Raw genomic sequence first — 24796 nt, 5'->3', positions numbered from 1 at the left:
AGCGTGTGTGAGTGAGAGTGTGTGTGTGTACAAGAATGTGTGTGTATGTATGTGAGTGTATGAGAGTGAGTGTGCGTGTGTGTGTGTGTGTGTGTGTGTGTGTGTGTGTATGAGAGTGAGTGTGTGCGTGTGTGTGAGTAAACACTGGGGAATTTCATGGTAAACACAATAGTGAGCTGCAGCAGCAGAAGCAACAAAAAGCGTCAGCTAGAACTAATTGAGAGAAACTCTCCGCTGAGCCTTTGATCTGTTGAGATTCAGAAGAGCCTCCATTCAGGAACATCAGGCAGAAACACTGCGCTTGTGTTAAGATCTGCTGTTCACGAGTCAGTCATCTTATAGTCTCACAGCTGAGTGTGTTAGTGCAGCGTTTTTGTGCTCCAGACATCAAATCATGTGTGTGTGTTGTTGTGATCTTATGGTAAGAAACCACATAGAACTCATTTCCATTTTCTGATCAAGTCAAGTTTCTGATCCGTTTCGTTGCAGATGCATTATTCATGAATATATCATAAAAGAGCATAAACAGAGTAAAGTTGAAAAACAATGACAAACTTTATAAAAGCGCCTCAGATCAAGATTAAGATAGTCTCAGACCCACAATGCACTGGTGCTTAGTGACCGTTTAGACTAGTCTTATGGTTTACTAATCAATTTTTTTCTTTAAGGCTGGTTGTGCATTATATAGACACTAAACGTGTATTTTAGTTCTTCTCACTCCACAACAAATCCTTTCAATTTAACAGTATTCAGAACAGGAATGAAAAATAGTAAAAAACAAACATAAATTATAGTGGGATTCATTATAAACAGCATTTAGTCTAGAAAGAACAGTCTAATTTAAATTCAAAAAGTAAGACTGAATGATAACCAGTGATGACAGAATGATGACAACCTAGAAAACATGAAAAATGAAACCCAGTAACTTTGTTCTGGTGAGTCTTTCTCTGCAAGCGTGTCAAAAAATAAGCCGATCAGATTTCACTCCCTTTCTGACGTATGAAGAGGATCTTATTATAATATTACCGGCCCTTAATCTGCACGTTTACACACACCAGCCGACATTTGGTTTCACACGCGACAACAGAGACCAGTTCTAACGCACTGATGAAGATCCAGCAAAGCCTGAAGCTGTTCTGTGGTTGAGCTCAGACGAGCACTGAACACTATTGACCAGAACATGTCACCGCTGTCTTATAAAGACCTCAGGAACTGTGGACACTTGTGGAGAAGTTAAACATGGTGATGAGATGATCAGTGTAACTCCACAACAACTACAGAAATGTCTCCACTAACATTCAGAAGCTCTTCCTGAGTCTCTCCGTAAGGCTGCACTCGCTGCTGGTGATTCTGGGATTCTGGATGAGTGAGATTGGCCTGTTCTGTTATTGCCGGAGTTTATGAAGCTCGTGTAAAGGCTCCGCCCTCTTCTGAATGGAGGCGGAGCAGCAGCTCATTTGCATTTAAAGGGACACACAAAAAGGGGCAAATTTGACAAACTATAAAAAATGATCTGGGGGGAATTTTGAGATGAGATTGCACAGACATAATATGTCACCTTTAAGATCCAGTGTTGCGCATCGTGCCCTAGATGTGCAGAGTCATGGCTGTGTGTGTGTGTTTCAGCTGTGTGTGTGTGTGTGCGTTGCAGGTGATCTTCGCTCTGAACCAGACGCTGCTGCAGCAGGAGAGTCTTCGGGCCGGGAGTCTGCAGGTTCCTTACACCACAGAGGACCTGATCAAGCACTACAACTGTGGAGATCTGAACTCCATCATCTTCAACCACGACTCCTCGCAGGTGACGCTCTTCATCATGCTAGTGCACTGGATTCAGCTGTAGTGCACTGGAATCAGCCGCTAGTGCTCTAGAATCAGCTCTAGTGAACTGGAATCAGCTCTAGTGAACTGGATTTAGCTGTAGTGCACTGGAATCAGCTGTAGTGAACTGGAATCAGCTGTAGTGAACTGGAATCAGCCGCTAGTGCTCTAGAATCAGCTTGAGTGAACTGGAATCAGCTCTAGTGAACTGGAATCAGCTGTAGTGCACTAGAATCAGCTTGAGTGCACTGGAATCAGCTGTAGTGCACTGGAATCAGCTCTAGTGAACTGGAATCAGCTGTAGTGCACTGGAATCAGCCGCTAGTGCACTAGAATCAGCTTGAGTGCACTGGAATCAGCTGTAGTGCACTGGAATCAGCTCTAGTGAACTGGAATCAGCTGTAGTGCACTGGAATCAGCCGCTAGTGCACTAGAATCAGCTTGAGGGAACTGGATTCAGCTGTAGTGCACTGGAATCAGCTCTAGTGAACTGGAATCAGCTGTAGTGCACTGGAATCAGCCGCTAGTGCACTAGAATCAGCTTGAGGGAACTGGATTCAGCTGTAGTGCACTGGAATCAGCCGCTAGTGCACTAGAATCAGCTTGAGTGCACTGGAATCAGCTCTAGTGAACTGGAATCAGCTCTAGTGAACTGGAATCAGCTGTAGTGCACTGGAATCAGCCGCTAGTGCACTAGAATCAGCTTGAGGGAACTGGATTCAGCTGTAGTGCACTGGAATCAGCCGCTAGTGCTCTAGAATCAGCTTGAGTGCACTGGAATCAGCTGTAGTGAACTGGAATCAGCTCTAGTGAACTGGAATCAGCTCTAGTGAACTGGATTCAGTTGTAGTGCACTGGAATCAGCCGCTAGTGCTCTAGAATCAGCTTGAGTGCACTGGAATCAGCTGTAGTGCACTGGAATCAGCTCTAGTGAACTGGAATCAGCTCTAGTGAACTGGATTCAGCTGTAGTGCACTGGAATCAGCTCTAGTGCTCTAGAATCAGCTTGAGTGCACTGGATTCAGCTGTAGTGCACTGGAATCAGCCGCTAGTGCTCTAGAATCAGCTTGAGTGCACTGGAATCAGCTGTAGTGAACTGGAATCAGCTCTAGTGAACTGGAATCAGCTCTAGTGAACTGGATTCAGCTGTAGTGCACTGGAATCAGCCGCTAGTGCACTGGAATCAGCTCTAGTGAACTGGAATCAGCTGTAGTGCACTGGAATCAGCCGCTAGTGCACTAGAATCAGCTTGAGGGAACTGGATTCAGCTGTAGTGCACTGGAATCAGCTCTAGTGAACTGGAATCAGCTGTAGTGCACTGGAATCAGCCGCTAGTGCACTAGAATCAGCTTGAGGGAACTGGATTCAGCTGTAGTGCACTGGAATCAGCCGCTAGTGCACTAGAATCAGCTTGAGTGCACTGGAATCAGCTCTAGTGAACTGGAATCAGCTCTAGTGAACTGGAATCAGCTGTAGTGCACTGGAATCAGCCGCTAGTGCACTAGAATCAGCTTGAGGGAACTGGATTCAGCTGTAGTGCACTGGAATCAGCCGCTAGTGCTCTAGAATCAGCTTGAGTGCACTGGAATCAGCTGTAGTGAACTGGAATCAGCTCTAGTGAACTGGAATCAGCTCTAGTGAACTGGATTCAGTTGTAGTGCACTGGAATCAGCCGCTAGTGCTCTAGAATCAGCTTGAGTGCACTGGAATCAGCTGTAGTGCACTGGAATCAGCTCTAGTGAACTGGAATCAGCTCTAGTGAACTGGATTCAGCTGTAGTGCACTGGAATCAGCTCTAGTGCTCTAGAATCAGCTTGAGTGCACTGGATTCAGCTGTAGTGCACTGGAATCAGCTCTAGTGAACTGGAATCAGCTCTAGTGAACTGGATTCAGCTGTAGTGCACTGGAATCAGCTCTAGTGCTCTAGAATCAGCTTGAGGGAACTGGATTCAGCTGTAGTGAACTGGAATCAGCTGTAGTGCACTGGAATCAGCCGCTAGTGCACTAGAATCAGCTTGAGTGCACTGGAATCAGCTCTAGTGAACTGGAATCAGCTCTAGTGAACTGGAATCAGCTGTAGTGCACTGGAATCAGCCGCTAGTGCACTAGAATCAGCTTGAGGGAACTGGATTCAGCTGTAGTGCACTGGAATCAGCCGCTAGTGCTCTAGAATCAGCTTGAGTGCACTGGAATCAGCTGTAGTGAACTGGAATCAGCTCTAGTGAACTGGAATCAGCTCTAGTGAACTGGATTCAGCTGTAGTGCACTGGAATCAGCCGCTAGTGCTCTAGAATCAGCTTGAGTGCACTGGAATCAGCTGTAATGCACTGGAATCAGCTCTAGTGAACTGGAATCAGCTCTAGTGAACTGGATTCAGCTGTAGTGCACTGGAATCAGCTCTAGTGCTCTAGAATCAGCTTGAGGGAACTGGATTCAGCTGTAGTGAACTGGAATCAGCTGTAGTGCACTGGAATCAGCCGCTAGTGCACTAGAATCAGCTTGAGTGCACGGGAATCAGCTCTAGTGAACTGGAATCAGCTCTAGTGAACTGGAATCAGCTGTAGTGCACTGGAATCAGCCGCTAGTGCACTAGAATCAGCTTGAGGGAACTGGATTCAGCTGTAGTGCACTGGAATCAGCCGCTAGTGCTCTAGAATCAGCTTGAGTGCACTGGAATCAGCTGTAGTGAACTGGAATCAGCTCTAGTGAACTGGAATCAGCTCTAGTGAACTGGATTCAGCTGTAGTGCACTGGAATCAGCCGCTAGTGCTCTAGAATCAGCTTGAGTGCACTGGAATCAGCTGTAGTGCACTGGAATCAGCTCTAGTGAACTGGAATCAGCTCTAGTGAACTGGATTCAGCTGTAGTGCACTGGAATCAGCTCTAGTGCTCTAGAATCAGCTTGAGGGAACTGGATTCAGCTGTAGTGAACTGGAATCAGCCGCTAGTGCTCTAGAATCAGCTTGAGTGCACTGGAATCAGCTGTAGTGAACTGGAATCAGCTCTAGTGAACTGGAATCAGCTCTAGTGAACTGGATTCAGCTGTAGTGCACTGGAATCAGCCGCTAGTGCTCTAGAATCAGCTTGAGTGCACTGGAATCAGCTGTAGTGCACTGGAATCAGCTCTAGTGAACTGGAATCAGCTCTAGTGAACTGGATTCAGCTGTAGTGCACTGGAATCAGCTCTAGTGCTCTAGAATCAGCTTGAGGGAACTGGATTCAGCTGTAGTGAACTGGAATCAGCTGTAGTGCACTGGAATCAGCCGCTAGTGCACTAGAATCAGCTTGAGTGCACTGGAATCAGCTCTAGTGAACTGGAATCAGCTCTAGTGAACTGGAATCAGCTGTAGTGCACTGGAATCAGCCGCTAGTGCACTAGAATCAGCTTGAGGGAACTGGATTCAGCTGTAGTGCACTGGAATCAGCCGCTAGTGCTCTAGAATCAGCTTGAGTGCACTGGAATCAGCTGTAGTGAACTGGAATCAGCTCTAGTGAACTGGAATCAGCTCTAGTGAACTGGATTCAGCTGTAGTGCACTGGAATCAGCCGCTAGTGCTCTAGAATCAGCTTGAGTGCACTGGAATCAGCTGTAATGCACTGGAATCAGCTCTAGTGAACTGGAATCAGCTCTAGTGAACTGGATTCAGCTGTAGTGCACTGGAATCAGCTCTAGTGCTCTAGAATCAGCTTGAGGGAACTGGATTCAGCTTGAGTGAACTGGAATCAGCTGTAGTGCACTGGAATCAGCCGCTAGTGCACTAGAATCAGCTTGAGTGCACTGGAATCAGCTCTAGTGAACTGGAATCAGCTGTAGTGCACTGGAATCAGCCGCTAGTGCACTAGAATCAGCTTGAGGGAACTGGATTCAGCTGTAGTGCACTGGAATCAGCCGCTAGTGCTCTAGAATCAGCTTGAGTGCACTGGAATCAGCTGTAGTGAACTGGAATCAGCTCTAGTGAACTGGAATCAGCTCTAGTGAACTGGATTCAGCTGTAGTGCACTGGAATCAGCCGCTAGTGCTCTAGAATCAGCTTGAGTGCACTGGAATCAGCTGTAGTGCACTGGAATCAGCTCTAGTGAACTGGAATCAGCTCTAGTGAACTGGATTCAGCTGTAGTGCACTGGAATCAGCTCTAGTGCTCTAGAATCAGCTTGAAGGAACTGGATTCAGCTGTAGTGAACTGGAATCAGCTGTAGTGCACTGGAATCAGCCGCTAGTGCTCTAGAATCAGCTTGAGTGCACTGGAATCAGCTGTAGTGCACTGGAATCAGCTCTAATGAACTGGAATCAGCTCTAGTGAACTGGATTCAGCTGTAGTGCACTGGAATCAGCTCTAGTGCTCTAGAATCAGCTTGAGGGAACTGGATTCAGCTGTAGTGAACTGGAATCAGCTGTAGTGCACTGGAATCAGCCGCTAGTGCTCTAGAAACAGCTCTAGTGAACTGGAATCAGCTCTAGTGAACTGGAATCAGCTCTAGTGAATTGGAATCAGCTGTAGTGCACTGGAATCAGCCGCTAGTGCACTAGAATCAGCTCTAGTGCTCTAGAATCAGCTTGAGGGAACTGGATTCAGCTGTAGTGAACTGGAATCAGCTGTAGTGAACTGGAATCAGCTGTAGTGAACTGGATTCAGCTGTAGTGCACTGGAATCAGCTCTAGTGCTCTAGAATCAGCTTGAGTGCACTGGATTCAGCTGTAGTGCACTGGAATCAGCCGCTAGTGCTCTAGAATCAGCTTGAGTGCACTGGAATCAGCTGTAGTGAACTGGAATCAGCTCTAGTGAACTGGAATCAGCTCTAGTGAACTGGATTCAGCTGTAGTGCACTGGAATCAGCCGCTAGTGCACTGGAATCAGCTCTAGTGAACTGGAATCAGCTGTAGTGCACTGGAATCAGCCGCTAGTGCACTAGAATCAGCTTGAGGGAACTGGATTCAGCTGTAGTGCACTGGAATCAGCTCTAGTGAACTGGAATCAGCTGTAGTGCACTGGAATCAGCCGCTAGTGCACTAGAATCAGCTTGAGGGAACTGGATTCAGCTGTAGTGCACTGGAATCAGCCGCTAGTGCACTAGAATCAGCTTGAGTGCACTGGAATCAGCTCTAGTGAACTGGAATCAGCTCTAGTGAACTGGAATCAGCTGTAGTGCACTGGAATCAGCCGCTAGTGCACTAGAATCAGCTTGAGGGAACTGGATTCAGCTGTAGTGCACTGGAATCAGCCGCTAGTGCTCTAGAATCTGCTTGAGTGCACTGGAATCAGCTGTAGTGAACTGGAATCAGCTCTAGTGAACTGGAATCAGCTCTAGTGAACTGGATTCAGTTGTAGTGCACTGGAATCAGCCGCTAGTGCTCTAGAATCAGCTTGAGTGCACTGGAATCAGCTGTAGTGCACTGGAATCAGCTCTAGTGAACTGGAATCAGCTCTAGTGAACTGGATTCAGCTGTAGTGCACTGGAATCAGCTCTAGTGCTCTAGAATCAGCTTGAGTGCACTGGATTCAGCTGTAGTGCACTGGAATCAGCCGCTAGTGCTCTAGAATCAGCTTGAGTGCACTGGAATCAGCTGTAGTGAACTGGAATCAGCTCTAGTGAACTGGAATCAGCTCTAGTGAACTGGATTCAGCTGTAGTGCACTGGAATCAGCCGCTAGTGCTCTAGAATCAGCTTGAGTGCACTGGAATCAGCTGTAGTGCACTGGAATCAGCTCTAGTGAACTGGAATCAGCTCTAGTGAACTGGATTCAGCTGTAGTGCACTGGAATCAGCTCTAGTGCTCTAGAATCAGCTTGAGGGAACTGGATTCAGCTGTAGTGAACTGGAATCAGCTGTAGTGCACTGGAATCAGCCGCTAGTGCACTAGAATCAGCTTGAGTGCACTGGAATCAGCTCTAGTGAACTGGAATCAGCTCTAGTGAACTGGAATCAGCTGTAGTGCACTGGAATCAGCCGCTAGTGCACTAGAATCAGCTTGAGGGAACTGGATTCAGCTGTAGTGCACTGGAATCAGCCGCTAGTGCTCTAGAATCAGCTTGAGTGCACTGGAATCAGCTGTAGTGAACTGGAATCAGCTCTAGTGAACTGGAATCAGCTCTAGTGAACTGGATTCAGCTGTAGTGCACTGGAATCAGCCGCTAGTGCTCTAGAATCAGCTTGAGTGCACTGGAATCAGCTGTAATGCACTGGAATCAGCTCTAGTGAACTGGAATCAGCTCTAGTGAACTGGATTCAGCTGTAGTGCACTGGAATCAGCTCTAGTGCTCTAGAATCAGCTTGAGGGAACTGGATTCAGCTGTAGTGAACTGGAATCAGCTGTAGTGCACTGGAATCAGCCGCTAGTGCACTAGAATCAGCTTGAGTGCACGGGAATCAGCTCTAGTGAACTGGAATCAGCTCTAGTGAACTGGAATCAGCTGTAGTGCACTGGAATCAGCCGCTAGTGCACTAGAATCAGCTTGAGGGAACTGGATTCAGCTGTAGTGCACTGGAATCAGCCGCTAGTGCTCTAGAATCAGCTTGAGTGCACTGGAATCAGCTGTAGTGAACTGGAATCAGCTCTAGTGAACTGGAATCAGCTCTAGTGAACTGGATTCAGCTGTAGTGCACTGGAATCAGCCGCTAGTGCTCTAGAATCAGCTTGAGTGCACTGGAATCAGCTGTAGTGCACTGGAATCAGCTCTAGTGAACTGGAATCAGCTCTAGTGAACTGGATTCAGCTGTAGTGCACTGGAATCAGCTCTAGTGCTCTAGAATCAGCTTGAGGGAACTGGATTCAGCTGTAGTGAACTGGAATCAGCCGCTAGTGCTCTAGAATCAGCTTGAGTGCACTGGAATCAGCTGTAGTGAACTGGAATCAGCTCTAGTGAACTGGAATCAGCTCTAGTGAACTGGATTCAGCTGTAGTGCACTGGAATCAGCCGCTAGTGCTCTAGAATCAGCTTGAGTGCACTGGAATCAGCTGTAGTGCACTGGAATCAGCTCTAGTGAACTGGAATCAGCTCTAGTGAACTGGATTCAGCTGTAGTGCACTGGAATCAGCTCTAGTGCTCTAGAATCAGCTTGAGGGAACTGGATTCAGCTGTAGTGAACTGGAATCAGCTGTAGTGCACTGGAATCAGCCGCTAGTGCACTAGAATCAGCTTGAGTGCACTGGAATCAGCTCTAGTGAACTGGAATCAGCTCTAGTGAACTGGAATCAGCTGTAGTGCACTGGAATCAGCCGCTAGTGCACTAGAATCAGCTTGAGGGAACTGGATTCAGCTGTAGTGCACTGGAATCAGCCGCTAGTGCTCTAGAATCAGCTTGAGTGCACTGGAATCAGCTGTAGTGAACTGGAATCAGCTCTAGTGAACTGGAATCAGCTCTAGTGAACTGGATTCAGCTGTAGTGCACTGGAATCAGCCGCTAGTGCTCTAGAATCAGCTTGAGTGCACTGGAATCAGCTGTAATGCACTGGAATCAGCTCTAGTGAACTGGAATCAGCTCTAGTGAACTGGATTCAGCTGTAGTGCACTGGAATCAGCTCTAGTGCTCTAGAATCAGCTTGAGGGAACTGGATTCAGCTGTAGTGAACTGGAATCAGCTGTAGTGCACTGGAATCAGCCGCTAGTGCACTAGAATCAGCTTGAGTGCACGGGAATCAGCTCTAGTGAACTGGAATCAGCTCTAGTGAACTGGAATCAGCTGTAGTGCACTGGAATCAGCCGCTAGTGCACTAGAATCAGCTTGAGGGAACTGGATTCAGCTGTAGTGCACTGGAATCAGCCGCTAGTGCTCTAGAATCAGCTTGAGTGCACTGGAATCAGCTGTAGTGAACTGGAATCAGCTCTAGTGAACTGGAATCAGCTCTAGTGAACTGGATTCAGCTGTAGTGCACTGGAATCAGCCGCTAGTGCTCTAGAATCAGCTTGAGTGCACTGGAATCAGCTGTAGTGCACTGGAATCAGCTCTAGTGAACTGGAATCAGCTCTAGTGAACTGGATTCAGCTGTAGTGCACTGGAATCAGCTCTAGTGCTCTAGAATCAGCTTGAGGGAACTGGATTCAGCTGTAGTGAACTGGAATCAGCCGCTAGTGCTCTAGAATCAGCTTGAGTGCACTGGAATCAGCTGTAGTGAACTGGAATCAGCTCTAGTGAACTGGAATCAGCTCTAGTGAACTGGATTCAGCTGTAGTGCACTGGAATCAGCCGCTAGTGCTCTAGAATCAGCTTGAGTGCACTGGAATCAGCTGTAGTGCACTGGAATCAGCTCTAGTGAACTGGAATCAGCTCTAGTGAACTGGATTCAGCTGTAGTGCACTGGAATCAGCTCTAGTGCTCTAGAATCAGCTTGAGGGAACTGGATTCAGCTGTAGTGAACTGGAATCAGCTGTAGTGCACTGGAATCAGCCGCTAGTGCACTAGAATCAGCTTGAGTGCACTGGAATCAGCTCTAGTGAACTGGAATCAGCTCTAGTGAACTGGAATCAGCTGTAGTGCACTGGAATCAGCCGCTAGTGCACTAGAATCAGCTTGAGGGAACTGGATTCAGCTGTAGTGCACTGGAATCAGCCGCTAGTGCTCTAGAATCAGCTTGAGTGCACTGGAATCAGCTGTAGTGAACTGGAATCAGCTCTAGTGAACTGGAATCAGCTCTAGTGAACTGGATTCAGCTGTAGTGCACTGGAATCAGCCGCTAGTGCTCTAGAATCAGCTTGAGTGCACTGGAATCAGCTGTAATGCACTGGAATCAGCTCTAGTGAACTGGAATCAGCTCTAGTGAACTGGATTCAGCTGTAGTGCACTGGAATCAGCTCTAGTGCTCTAGAATCAGCTTGAGGGAACTGGATTCAGCTTGAGTGAACTGGAATCAGCTGTAGTGCACTGGAATCAGCCGCTAGTGCACTAGAATCAGCTTGAGTGCACTGGAATCAGCTCTAGTGAACTGGAATCAGCTGTAGTGCACTGGAATCAGCCGCTAGTGCACTAGAATCAGCTTGAGGGAACTGGATTCAGCTGTAGTGCACTGGAATCAGCCGCTAGTGCTCTAGAATCAGCTTGAGTGCACTGGAATCAGCTGTAGTGAACTGGAATCAGCTCTAGTGAACTGGAATCAGCTCTAGTGAACTGGATTCAGCTGTAGTGCACTGGAATCAGCCGCTAGTGCTCTAGAATCAGCTTGAGTGCACTGGAATCAGCTGTAGTGCACTGGAATCAGCTCTAGTGAACTGGAATCAGCTCTAGTGAACTGGATTCAGCTGTAGTGCACTGGAATCAGCTCTAGTGCTCTAGAATCAGCTTGAGGGAACTGGATTCAGCTGTAGTGAACTGGAATCAGCTGTAGTGCACTGGAATCAGCCGCTAGTGCTCTAGAATCAGCTTGAGTGCACTGGAATCAGCTGTAGTGCACTGGAATCAGCTCTAATGAACTGGAATCAGCTCTAGTGAACTGGATTCAGCTGTAGTGCACTGGAATCAGCTCTAGTGCTCTAGAATCAGCTTGAGGGAACTGGATTCAGCTGTAGTGAACTGGAATCAGCTGTAGTGCACTGGAATCAGCCGCTAGTGCTCTAGAATCAGCTCTAGTGAACTGGAATCAGCTCTAGTGAACTGGAATCAGCTCTAGTGAATTGGAATCAGCTGTAGTGCACTGGAATCAGCCGCTAGTGCACTAGAATCAGCTCTAGTGCTCTAGAATCAGCTTGAGGGAACTGGATTCAGCTGTAGTGAACTGGAATCAGCTGTAGTGCACTGGAATCAGCCGCTAGTGCTCTAGAATCAGCTCTAGTGAACTGGAATCAGCTCTAGTGAACTGGAATCGGCTATAGTGCACTGGAATCACCCGCTAGTGCTCTAGAATCAGCTGTAGTGAACTGGAATCGGCTATAGTACACTGGAATCAGCCGCTAGTGCTCTAGAATCGGCTATAGTGCACTGGAATCAGCCACTAGTGCACTGGAATCAGCTCTAGTGAACTGGAATCAGCTGTAGTGAATTGGAAACAGCCGCTAGTGCACTGGAGTCAGCTGTAGTGAACTGGAATCAGTTGTAGTGAACTGGAATCGGCTATAGTGCACTGGAATCACTAATGCTGTGGCCAATCACTGACTGATAACACACTGCTGAAACAAGTTTTCTTACACAATCATTACGAGTCTCATTTTTCAGTAAAAATATCTAAACATCCTTAAAACAGGATGTGTGTGTGTGTGTCTGTGTGTGAGTGTGTGTGTGAGTGTGTTTCTGAGTGTGTGTGTGTACGAGTGTGTGTATATGTGTGTGAGTGTGTGTGAGTGTGTAAATATCTAAACATCCTTAAACAGGATTGATGTTGTTTTCAGATGAGAAGGAATCTTGATTAAACTGTTTTGAATCTTTCTCCGTATAATCAGGTGCCAAACTTCAGGAACGTGTCTCTCCCGGCGAGTGATCAGGAGACGGCGCAGGAGATCGACAGATACTTCCGTCAGGAGCTGATCTACAAGCGTAACGAGAGGATGGGGAGACGGGTTAAAGCACTGCTCCAGGAACAGCCCGACAGGAGCTTCTTCTTCGCCTTCGGAGCAGGTCAGGTTCCCTCGGGAAGATTCCCAGATCCTTCTTCTTGTCATCTGCACTTTCTCTCTCAGGTTTGTAGGGTTAGTAATGTAATGAAATGTTTCCAGCTCAGGTACGAGACTCTCTGATGCGGATCCTCTCTGACCTCGGGATGTGAATATCTGCCAGCGTTCACCAGCTTTCCTCTCGCGGCTCAAACGCAAACACTGCTTCTAATAATAAAAAAATAATGTCTTTCCTGTTGCTCAAACAGTAGAGGGTTGGCGCTTGCAATGCCAAGGTCATGGGTTCGATTCCCAGGGAAAGCAAGAACTGATATGAATGTAAATGTGTACCTTGAAATGCAATCTAAGTCACTTTGGATAAAAGCGCCTGCCAAATGCGTAAATGTAATCGTGTGCTCATGCCGCAAGATTAAATGAGATTATGCTCTTTCTAGGAACGAATCTTGACTTTTTAAAGCCCTGAGAAATGGATTTTTCCTCAGAAGAGATGTTTGTAGCTGTGATTATTCCGCCGTCCATCAGAATAAACCCTCTGTGGTTCAGCGTGAGGTCATGTGTAGATCAGCGGCGTTACATCAACTGATGTGGAAATCTGATTAAAGCTACTTAGAACAAATGACTCAAATTCTTCTCAGTCGAGTAGCGACCGCATGATCTTTACAGGCCAGAATGATGGTTCTGCTGGTTTAGAGAAGCTGGACTATTCGACTTATAGAATCACATGCAATCATATTCTGCTTCATTTAACGATTGGGAAACGGGAGGAGACGTGACTTCAAGCGCTCTGACTCTGTTCTGGTGTGTTAAACGCTTTGACTGTGAACTTCCCTCGGCTGTTTGCTACGGCTATATACTATTGTTTACTTATTGTATACTTGTTTCAAAGCAGTTTTATATGTAAGCTAGTTTACAGTTTTTTACAATCACTTTGCTACTATTTTCAGAACCTTGATGTCATTTTTCAAAACTCTAGACACAAAACTCACAACGGTTATCACTTGTAACACAGGCTGTCTAATGTTCAGAACATTGCATTGTGCATTCACATCTTTAAAGAAATCTTGCACTTGCACAATCATTGGTTCAAAAAACAAATTTACTGTGAAACACCATTGAAACATAACTATAGATCACCCACACACAAGCAACCGCTAGTTTCACTGTGTCATTGTTCGTACAATCATTAAATATTGTAGAACAGAATAGGAGATACAGGTTTCATTATGGCACTACATGTACAGTAAATACATCTCTGTAAAAGTACTGCAGTATAGAGAGAATACTACAGACACAGTGGAATCACTGAACAAAGTTTGTAATATATTGATGCAAAACACTACAGTACAATCACAACATAGGTTTATTTGAATCAAAGCAAAAATAATTAGCTATGAAATAGAAAAGAAAAGACAGTACTGTAAAACATCAAATGCAGTGTTCCTCAACTTGCTTGTACTGTAAGAAACAAAACAGGAGTGATTACTGTACTTCTACATTGTCATCAACTCTGTGTTGTGGATTTGGCCACAGGTTCTCATCTACATCATTAAGAGTAATGCAGCAGTTACTTATCACTTTGAGCAGCTGTATCAATAGATAGTTAGATCATTGGAAGGAAATGAATAGACACTCATTTGAAATGTAATGTGTGAATTGCCTTTTGAAATAGTAGTACTATTGTTAAGTTGTGTCATATTGAACAGGTGATTTTTGTTGAATGAACAAATGATCTAAGTTTTATGTGTATTGTATCCAAGCAATTGAGAAAAGGGTTAGAGTTTTGAAAAATGTGCATTTTGATCATTGGTTGTGAGTTTTGTGTCTAGAAGTTGTGAAAAATGACATCAAGGTTCTGAAAATAGTAACAAAGTGATTGTAAAAAACTGTATAATACCGGTAACACTTTACAATAACAGGACATGAATAATCATGTACTAATAACTAATAATTTCATAATGAAGTTCATATTTTCACTCATCATGAGTCCATGTTGAAGTAACTATTCATACAGGTATTAGTACATGATTATTCATGTACCCTTATTGTAAAGTGTTTCCATAATACCTTCACGCCTTCTAGAACTGGCAAGCTGGAGTGTGTGTGTGTGTGTGTGTGTGTGTGTGTGTGTGTGTGTGTGTGTGTGTGTGTGTGTGTGTCGGGGTGCAGAGGTTGAAGCAGATGGTCACAGTCTGCTGAGTGTGTGTGTCTACAGGAAGCGAGTGAGTGAAAGCAGAGATGCGTGTGTGTGTGTGTGTGTGTGTGTGTGAGTGAGTGAGTGAAAGCAGAAATGACTGCAGCTCTACACACACTAACAAGGGCTGTATTTCATGCTGTTCTTCACTAGACGCCGTCAGAGAGGAGTGTGTAAGTGATCCTGATTCAGTCCTCGACTCGTTCTCCTGGTTCTGGGGGCCGAAGCCTCATCCGAGACTAAGAGCAGATTCACTAACAGCTTCTCCAGCGCAAACACTATTTTGGTGTTAAAAAACTACTGTCAGGATTTACTAAAGACACTCATGTAAAACTAGCGCTGAAAAGGCGAGGACAGGGTTATTTCTGCGGCTGATCTTATTGCATATGCATTTAGGAGTTTCGCTTTCAGACGCAGTATTTATGGGAGGAGAGGATTTATATTAATCATGCAAGGTGATTTATTAAGGTTTGCACCATTATTTTGCGCCCCAAAAAAGCATGTTTTTAAACCATATGCTAATTTGCGCTGCCGTTGTTAGATTGTGTTGGTCATTATGGAAATGATCCGATCGTAACACACACAGGATGATCTGGATCTGAATCTGAATTCAGTTCAATGATATTCTGCACCATCAAAACAATCATTGATTTCGACTAATTATGCCTGGTTATTTTCTGATATGTACAATAAATTCTCAACCAATTAGACATAAAACTGAAAAATGTATATATAAACCATAATGAACAAACAGAATTAAAAACACGTGGGAAGGCTCTTCACGACAACCTGCCGAAATAAAAGTTCAGTTTAACTTGAAGAAATTATAACAGAAATATATTACTATAATAATAATAATAATATGGTTTACAACATTATTTTTTTAAGTTATATCACACAATTTTTCATCAATGTTTTAATTTAAATAGTAAACCTTTGTTGTGCAGCTCTTTGTTGCCAAAAATTAAAGGAATTGTTCTAATTTCATGTCATTACAATAAAAAAATATAAAATTGCTAAAGTTTTTAATTTGACTTCCACCATTTCAGATAATAATTTGCATAACCCTATAATTCATTAAACGCAAAATCCTGAAAAATGAAAACAGACAACACAGATTTAAAATAATAAATAAAAAAATTCATAGGGCACTATTATTGTTACCATTTTAATAAATCACTACATTATTAAAGTTTTATTAATTTAATTGATTAGACATCCTCTTTGATTATTAAAATTTAATTAAACCATATAAAATCCAAAGAAAATAAAATGGAAAACATGGAATTTGAGAAAAACAAATAAAATTTTGGAAAAACAAGAACTGAATTCACACTTTTGATTATTTGAATTCTCCATTCGGCCGAAATATTAAATTAATTCACTTCTCATCATTAAAGGAAAAGATTAGGAGGAACGAGCTGCTGTTTATTACTGATGGAATGATTGCGGGAATATGATGCACAACATCTGGAGATGATCAGAAACTGAACTTTCCCAATAAAGCGATGTGTGTATGTGTCACTGAAACATGCGCTTCTCAGCAGGAGGAAGAGAGATTGAGTTGCCTCCGTTTTTCAACCCAGAAACCACGCATTTAAATATCTGTGGCAGGAGAATCTGGGACTGTGGTAGTTAAACTCTGAGTTTACATTTTTTGCTCTCTGCTTTTCACACACAATTAAGTTTCCCTTTGTAAATGAACTCATGAGACGCGCTGAGAAGGTCGGTTTGTATTTGAGCTTCTGTAAACTCTGATTTGGGAAAGTCTGATGTGTTTGTTGAGTTCTTTCACCGATCTACTCAGAAATTGATGTGTGTTTTAATCTTAAATATTTAGATTAGTGAGCAGATCTTCAGGAACACTAGAGGAGCTTTAAAGGGGACCTATAATGCCCTTTTCACAAGATGTAAAATAAGTCTCTGATGTCCCCAGAGTGTGTGTGTGAAGTTTTAGCTCAGAATACCCCACACATATATTTATATAGCATGTTAAAATTGTCAATTTTTGAGGGTGAGCAAAAACGCACCGTTTGTGTGTCTGTCCCTTTAAATGCAAATGAGCTGCTGCTCCTGGCGCAGAGGGCGGAGCTTCAAGAGCTTGTGTGTCTGTGGCCCTGTCCCAAATGGCGCACTTCATGCGGACTTTCGGTCTCGTGGACTTGAATTGCGCGTGCTCGCTGAGTCTACGAGTCCGTAGGCCGTCCCATTCAGCATTTTACCGCTCTGAAGTGTGCTCAGCAGCGCCCCCTTTGTACCCTTGAAGCGGTCTTCCGCATAGAAGCAGGCTCCACGCACTTTAACTACCCAGGGATCCTTGCGAAAGGGCCAATCAGACAACAGATGCGAGGAGATTTCACTCACGGATAATTGTTGACATGGCTGAGAAGAAAATATTACGGTTTTTATGACCTAAATGTACATTTTACCAGTTGTTACCTACAGTTTATACAAACATTATGGTCATCGACCAGTGGTTGATGTCTCAAACATAATAATAGCGCGTTTAATAATACGATCGCATTATGATTCGTTAAATAAATAGAACCGAATGTCAGGGCTTTACTGAGTCATATGTAAACATAGTATTATGTCTCTCTAGGTCTGGAAGGTCTGGCGCATGCGTTAGCTGCGACGGCACTCTCGGTGCGTTTGTCTGTATGTTTTTTGTTTGAGTTTATTTTTTGTTAATTCTGAGAGTGTACTACGGCAAAACCATCATGGGAAATTGGACAAGTTGGCTTTGGACTATCCTTATAATTACATGGATTGTAACTGACTCCGTGGTATGGACTATTCAATTAGATGATGCCGGAGCAGGGCAAGGACTCACCTATTCCCGGGTTGAACTTCTATCTCTGCACAACTCTATCCACTGCCAAATGATTCCATCTATGATCATTCCCCCTGAGCTAATTTCAACATCAAGCTTAAAGAGGAAAAGAGGAAGGCGAGGAGGGGTGCGAGGCAGACTTAGAAGACGTCCTTTTAAACCTCCGCTACCTTCATTAATTCTCTCAAATGTTCGTTCATTGAGAAATAAAATGGACTTGTTGCATGCTAAATGTCTCACGGATGCATCGTTCAGGGAGGCATGTGTTTTTGCTTTGACTGAGTCTTGGCTAGATGAGGCTGTCCCGGACTCCGAGGTTAGCCTGGATGGCTTTAAAATCTTTCGGGCAGACAGAACCAGTAACTCTGGGAAAGAGCGTGGAGGTGGGGTGTGTATGTACATCAACTCACGCTGGTGCACTAACATCAAAGTACACGAGAAGATCTGTAATCCTAACCTGGAGCTGCTCACCCTGTCCGCCCGTGCTTTCTATCTCCCGCGGGAATTCCCGACTGTTGTGCTTAGCTGTGTATATGTTCCACCAAGCGCTAATGTCAAAGCAGCAAATATCCGGATGCTCCAGTGCTACTTCTTGGTGATTTTAACAGCTGTCAGCTTGACTACTCATTGCCAGCCTTCAATCAATATGTGGATGTACCAACGAGATTCAATAAAACTATAGATTTGTGTTACAGTAATATTTCGGAAGCCTTTAAAGCTAGAGCTCTCCCACCGCTAGGGTTAGCGGATCACAATGTTATCCATTTACTTCCTGTTTACAAACAACAGCTGAAACAACGCAAATCGGTAATACGCAGCATCCCCCAATGGTCGGAAGATGCTATTGCATGCCTTCAAGGCTGTTTTGCATGTACAGACTGGGAAGTCTTTGAGGGAGACCTGGATGAACAGGTTTCAATTATTACAGATTACATCAAATTCTGTATGGATCTCTTGATACCGGTAAAGTCTATCAGAGCATATTCCAACTCAAAACCATGGATCAGTTCACAGATAAAATATCTCTTCAAAAAAATAAATCAGGATATCAAAAATGAAATCTTTAAAGCGAAAAATAATTATAAGAACAAACTGGAGCAGGACTTTGCAAATATGAACACCAAACAGGCATTCCAGCGTGTGAGGACCCTTACTGGACAAGCCTTTAAACAGACTACTTATGTTTCAGATCCTACCACCTTTGCAAGTAATCTTAATAATTTTTATGCCCGTTTTGATACCTCTGACTTCTCAGCAGAGTGTGATAGCCTTTTGGATTCTTTGCCCTTTCAAGAGTTGAACTATGAGTCCCTTCTAACCAGGCAGGATGTCTATTTCCAGCTCAACAAGTGCAAACCGAATAAAGCTCCTGGGCCAGATGGTATTCCGGGTCGGGTCTTGAAAAGCTGTTCCCTGGAACTAACCTCTATTCTTCATTCTCTCTTCCTTCGTTCACTCTGTACTTCAACAATACCTGTCAAATGGAAATCATCGATTGTTATTCCTGTTCCAAAAAAAACGCATCCATCCGAGTTAAATCACTACAGGCCTGTATCATTAACCTCTATTATAATGAAATGTTTTGAGAAAATCGTCAAAAACATTATGCTTCCATACGTTACACCATCTCTAGATTGTCTACAATTTGCATATAATTTCCTTTTTATTCTCTACACAAATGACTGTCAGAGTCCATTTACAACTACTCATTATTTGAAATATGCAGATGATACAGCCATTCTTGCTCTGCTTAATGAGGACAATGACTCTTTTTTGGACTATCAACGTTCTACAGCACATTTTAGCACATGGTGTGAGGATAACTTTCTGCACCTCAATATTTTAAAGACAAAGGAACTGGTCTTTAGCACATCAAAAACACAGATCCATGCTTCTAGCATTATCATTAATGGAGAGATAGTTGAGAGAGTAGAGCATTTTAAATATCTTGGCATTATTTTGGATCAAAATCTCGATTTCAATCAGCACACTCTAGGGGTCAACAAAGACTGACAGCTATTCGTAAACTTAGGCACTTGTCTGTTCAGCCACGTCTTCTTCTGCTTCTGTATCGCAGTATTATTGAGCCAGTTCTTACTTATGGTGCCATTTGTTTTTTCCATATGCTTACAGTTACCAATAAGAACAAATTCTTAAAGATTACTCATTTAGCAAGTAAAATTATTGGCATCCCTACCCCTTGTTTATCGGATATTGTCTCGACACTCATATTGCGAAAGGCACAAAAAATCTTAAATGATTCAGAACACCCACTTTATAAATATTTTATCCTTCTGCCTTCTGGCCGTAGGTATAGGTTACCGATGTGTAGAAAGGCCAAGTTTAGTAAGAGTTTTGTTCCTGTATCTACACGAGCTCTAAATACATAGGTAATTGGCCACTGATGCGTCAGGTATGCTCTCTCTTTCTTTTTTTTCTTTTTTTCTTTTTTTATGTTTAATTTGATTATGTTGGTAATATGTTATGTGTGTTTGTATTTGTATTATGTACGCACCTATGGTGGAAACAAATTTCCTCTCGAGGACAAATAAAGGAAAATCTAATAGTATGAATATTGAAACCTGTAAATTGAAAAAATTATGTTTAAATTATGTTTTAAAATTGTAATCTTAGTTCAAATGGAACATTATGTAGCCTATTATTATGTACAACTGTATACATCATTTAAATAAGCATGATATATCTATTGTTTAATGCCCAGGTGATAGATTAGCTAGAAAGAAAGAAAGAAAGAGAAAGAGAAAGAGAAAGAGAAAGAAAGATTTAATGCCCAGGTGATATGCACAATATCAAAATATAGAACTGTAAAATTAGGATGTGTAGTTGACATGCAGATAAGATGTCGGAGCGCAAAAATGTGATTTCTCCTGTCCATCAACAACCAGTACGTTATTTCCGGCGTGCCGATCGAGTCTGTCCCAAAAATACCTCTCAATGCGCCTCGTGGACTCGCGCCAAGGGCCCTATAGGGCTGCACTACATGACGTCACCAAGTGTGGACTCTAGTGCACAAGTCCGGAGTGTGCCATTTGGGACAGGGCCTGTGTGTGATCTCAGAATAATCCCCTTCAGGTGTGTGTGTGTGTGTGTGTGTGTGTGTGTGTGTGTGTGATCTCAGAATAAACCTCTCCTGGGTCCGGTTTCACAAAGATAGACTTTGACTATGGCTTAGATATAGTAGATAGTCAGACTTCAGATAGACATCTAAATCAGACCGTTGCACAAAGCACTGAAGACTCTGACTATGTTAAGTAGGACTACACTGCAATGCATTCTGGGTAAAATAAGACACTTTTCAAAACAAAAAACATGGCGGATCGAGTAAGCGCATTCAACCGCTCAGTGCAGTTTACCCCAGCGGAAAATATGTGTTTGTTGGAGGAATATAACAGTTACAAGGACATTTTACTTGGGAAATTTAGCAGAGAATGTAGTAACAAGAAGAAATGTTTAAATTATGAGCCATTTTCCCTTTTCTTTTGGCTGTTTGTAATGTAATTGATTTTATTGCTGGTTGCCAAGGTAACAGAGTCTTAGACCTCAGTTGGCCTCGGGGTCAGGTGTCTAATTTTTTTGGTCTAAATTAAGTCAGTCTTTTATTCTTGTGAAACAGTCTAACTTGCATTAGACTAGTCTATGAGCAAACTTTAGACTTGTCTAACACTATAGACCGGTCTAAAATAGCTTTGTGAAACCGGCCCCAGGCTGATGAAGACCTGGTCCTGATCACCTGTCGGGTTTATTCTGATATAACAACCGGCTGGATGTACATTATCCCTTACTTTAAAAAGTGAAACATAGTCATCCACCCCTTTAAAGCGTTTGTTGTCTGATGAACAGTGAATGATCCTCAGGTTCTGCGTGTCACTAATGTGTGTGTTGCTGTGAGTTATTGCTGTATGAATGACTGAAGCTGCTCACGAGTGGATGAAGAAACACGGTCTGCAAACACTCAGAGACGCTGTGATGTGATTCAGTCCATGTTCAGCTCAGCTCAATCAGCGTGATGATCATTATGAGGGAAATCACTGCATGTCACGTCAGATGCGGTTGATCATCAGCAGGAATAAAAACTGCAGTTCAATTCACATTTATTTGTATAGATATGGCGTATACACATCGAAGCAGCTTCACAGAAGATGCATGAGTCCACATTACAGTTTAGAGTGATCTGTTATCAGAGGAGACTGACTGATGAACTTATGTATTATCAGAAATAAACATACAAAATCACAGTTAGCTAAAAATATATTATTATTTTAAAGTATGTACTAATTCAATGCAGAAACAATGAGCTCACTGAAGTAATGAATATTTGTTTGTTAACAAACAAGTCAAACGAAGACCTCACACTGTAAACGCTTCAGCGTTCTGTCGCGGGACGAACAAAAGCCCTAAAATCCCACCATCTGGCGTAACTGGAGAATGTGCTCACGTGACCTTTGACCTCTGACCCCACGCGACCCCGAGCAGCAGCTCATGCACCTGGAACACGGTTTTATGTTTTTGCCTGCAGACAAACTGTCCTGAAGAGCCTGTGAATGAGAAAGTGCTGCTTGCCCATTTATTAGCGGATGAATGGAGACGACGGTCTGTAATCCCAGAATTCCCTGCTCCTCACGACTTATGGATCTTTGAGATCAGAATCAGCCTGGTAATCTTGAATGAGAATAAGTTCCTCTTGCAGCGTCTCTTCTCTTCTCTGATGATGTGGGCGGGGCTATAACCTGTCACTCACATGACATCAGCCAATAGCAAACCACAACCATCCAATCAATCCCCACAGACACAGTCAAGCCCCGCCCACATTTCTTCTTGCTGTTTCACTTGGATATACGTTAAGCTTGTTAGGGATATATGAAAACAGTGTTTTATATGGTGGTACGATGTAATTTCTTTATTCACATCTTTTGATGGCGTTGCAGTGTCGGCTGTGCTGTCAGTCACTGCATGATGATGCTGATCTACATGTGATTTAAACTCAGTCTTGACACGCAACCCTCTGTACATCTGAACATCAGTGCAAATGTTTGTTTTCACACTGAACTCGTTCCCGCTTCATCTCTCCGAGCGATCGGCTCTGCTTTAGTTGGCAGCGCGAGAGACGCAGTGTGTGTGCCAAAGATACGTGATCCTGCAGGACTCGAACAGAGCCGTGCCACCACACACTCACACACACTCACACACTCTTACACACTCTGACACACACACTCACACACACTCTCACACTCTTACACACTCTGACACACACACTCACACACACTCTCACACTCTTACACACTCACACTCACACACTCTTACACACACTCTCACACACACTCACACACACTCACACACTCTTACACACTCTCACACTCTTACACACTCACACTCACACACTCTTACACACTCTCACACACACTCACACACACTCACACACTCTGACATACACACACACACACTCTCACACACACTCTCACACTCTTACACACTCACACTCACACACTCTTACACACACTCTCACACTCTTATACACTCTTACACTCTTACACACTCTTACACACTCTTACACTCTTACACACTCTTAAACACTCTTAAACACTCTTAAACACTCTCACACACACTCTTACACACTCTCACACACACGCACACGAATACGCACTCACACACACACGCACACTCTTACACACTCTCCCACACACACACTCTCACACACACACACTCGCACACACTCGCACACACTCGAACACACACACTCACAAACTCACACACACTCAAACACTCACAAACTCACAAACTCATACACTCACAAACTCACACACTCACTCACACACACACACACACGCACACACTCGCACACACGCACACACTCGCGCACACACACACACACACACTCTCACACACACACTCACACACACACACACACACACACACTCACACACACAAACTCACACACACTCACACACTCACACACACACACACACACAAACTCACACACACTCACAAACTCACACACTCACACACACACACAAACTCACACACTCACATACACAAACTCACACAAACTCACACACACACACTCACTCTCACACACACACTCACACACACACACTCACAAACTCACACACACTCACACACACACACACGCACACTCTCACACACTCTCACACATACTCACACACTCGCACACACACACACTCACACACTCTCTCACACACACGCACACACTCGCACACACGCACACACTCGCGCACACACACACACACACACACTCTCACACTCTCACACACACACACACACACACACACTCACACACACACACACACACACACACACACACACTCACACACACACAAACTCACACACACTCACAAACTCACACACTCACACACACACACAAACTCACACACTCACACACACAAACTCACACACACACACTCACTCTCACATACTCGCACACACACACACACACACACACACACACAAACTCACACACACAAACTCACACAAACTCACACACACACTCACTCTCACATGCTCGCACACACACACACACACACACACACTCACTCTCACACACACACACTCACACACACACACACACACTCACAAACTAACACACTCACACACACACACACAAACTCACACACTCACACACACAAACTCACACACACACACTCACTCTCACATACTCGCACACACACACACACTCACTCTCACACACACACACTCACACACACACACACACACTCACAAACTCACACACACTCACACACACACACGCACACTCTCACACACTCTCACACATACTCACACACTCGCACACACACACACTCACACACTCTCTCACACACCTCGCTGTAAATCCAGCACTTTAATGAATAGCTGTAAATTATCTCATCATTCACACTCAGTTTTCAAACGTCCAAAAGCTGACGGTGTTTTTAAAGTCCAACAAAAGAAGCTTAAAAACATCCTCAGAGCTTTTCTTCTCATGTGATGCTTATGATCACCTCACATTCCCAGAGTGAAGAACAGCATATGGGTTTAGTGTGAGTAAACAATGACAGAATGTTGAGTTCTGGTTGAACTCTTGCTTTATTAATCCGTGTCTCTGGTATTTTCTGACGCTTCTCGACCATGTAAAGTCTTCGTTGTGAACGTGATCCGTTTGTGTCTCAGAGTTTCACATCTCAGAGTTTCACACTCTCGCATCTCAAGACTAGTGTGTGTCCAGATCCCGACTGTTGTGATTCTCCGTTCTTCTGTAGAGATGCAGGTGGTAGATCTCACTCTTTCACCCTCGAGATAAACTCCATCCGTGTGTTTAACTCCATCCGTGTGTTTAACTCCATCCGTGTGTTTAACCGGTAGATTCTGACGAATGAATGCTCTTCTATAGACTCTGGAATTCTCT

The 24796-nt window shown here is 43.9% G+C and overlaps 1 protein-coding gene across 1 annotated transcript in view; it reads left to right on the top strand.

The window, feature by feature from the left end:
• Nucleotides 1–24796, top strand: part of trabd2a (TraB domain containing 2A) — a 74714-nt gene that overhangs the window by 28990 nt on the left and 20928 nt on the right. Inside the window, exons 3-4 of the mRNA XM_084114941.1 lie at nt 1652–1798; nt 12185–12359. Coding sequence (XP_083971067.1) covers nt 1652–1798; nt 12185–12359 — 322 coding nt within the window. The remainder of the gene's footprint in view (nt 1–1651; nt 1799–12184; nt 12360–24796) is intronic.

This window comes from Abramis brama (assembly GCF_963993115.1).
Source record: "Abramis brama genome assembly, chromosome: 5".
In the NCBI taxonomy this organism is placed as follows: Eukaryota; Metazoa; Chordata; class Actinopteri; order Cypriniformes; family Leuciscidae; genus Abramis; species Abramis brama.
This window is presented reverse-complemented; position numbering and strand designations above follow the sequence as displayed.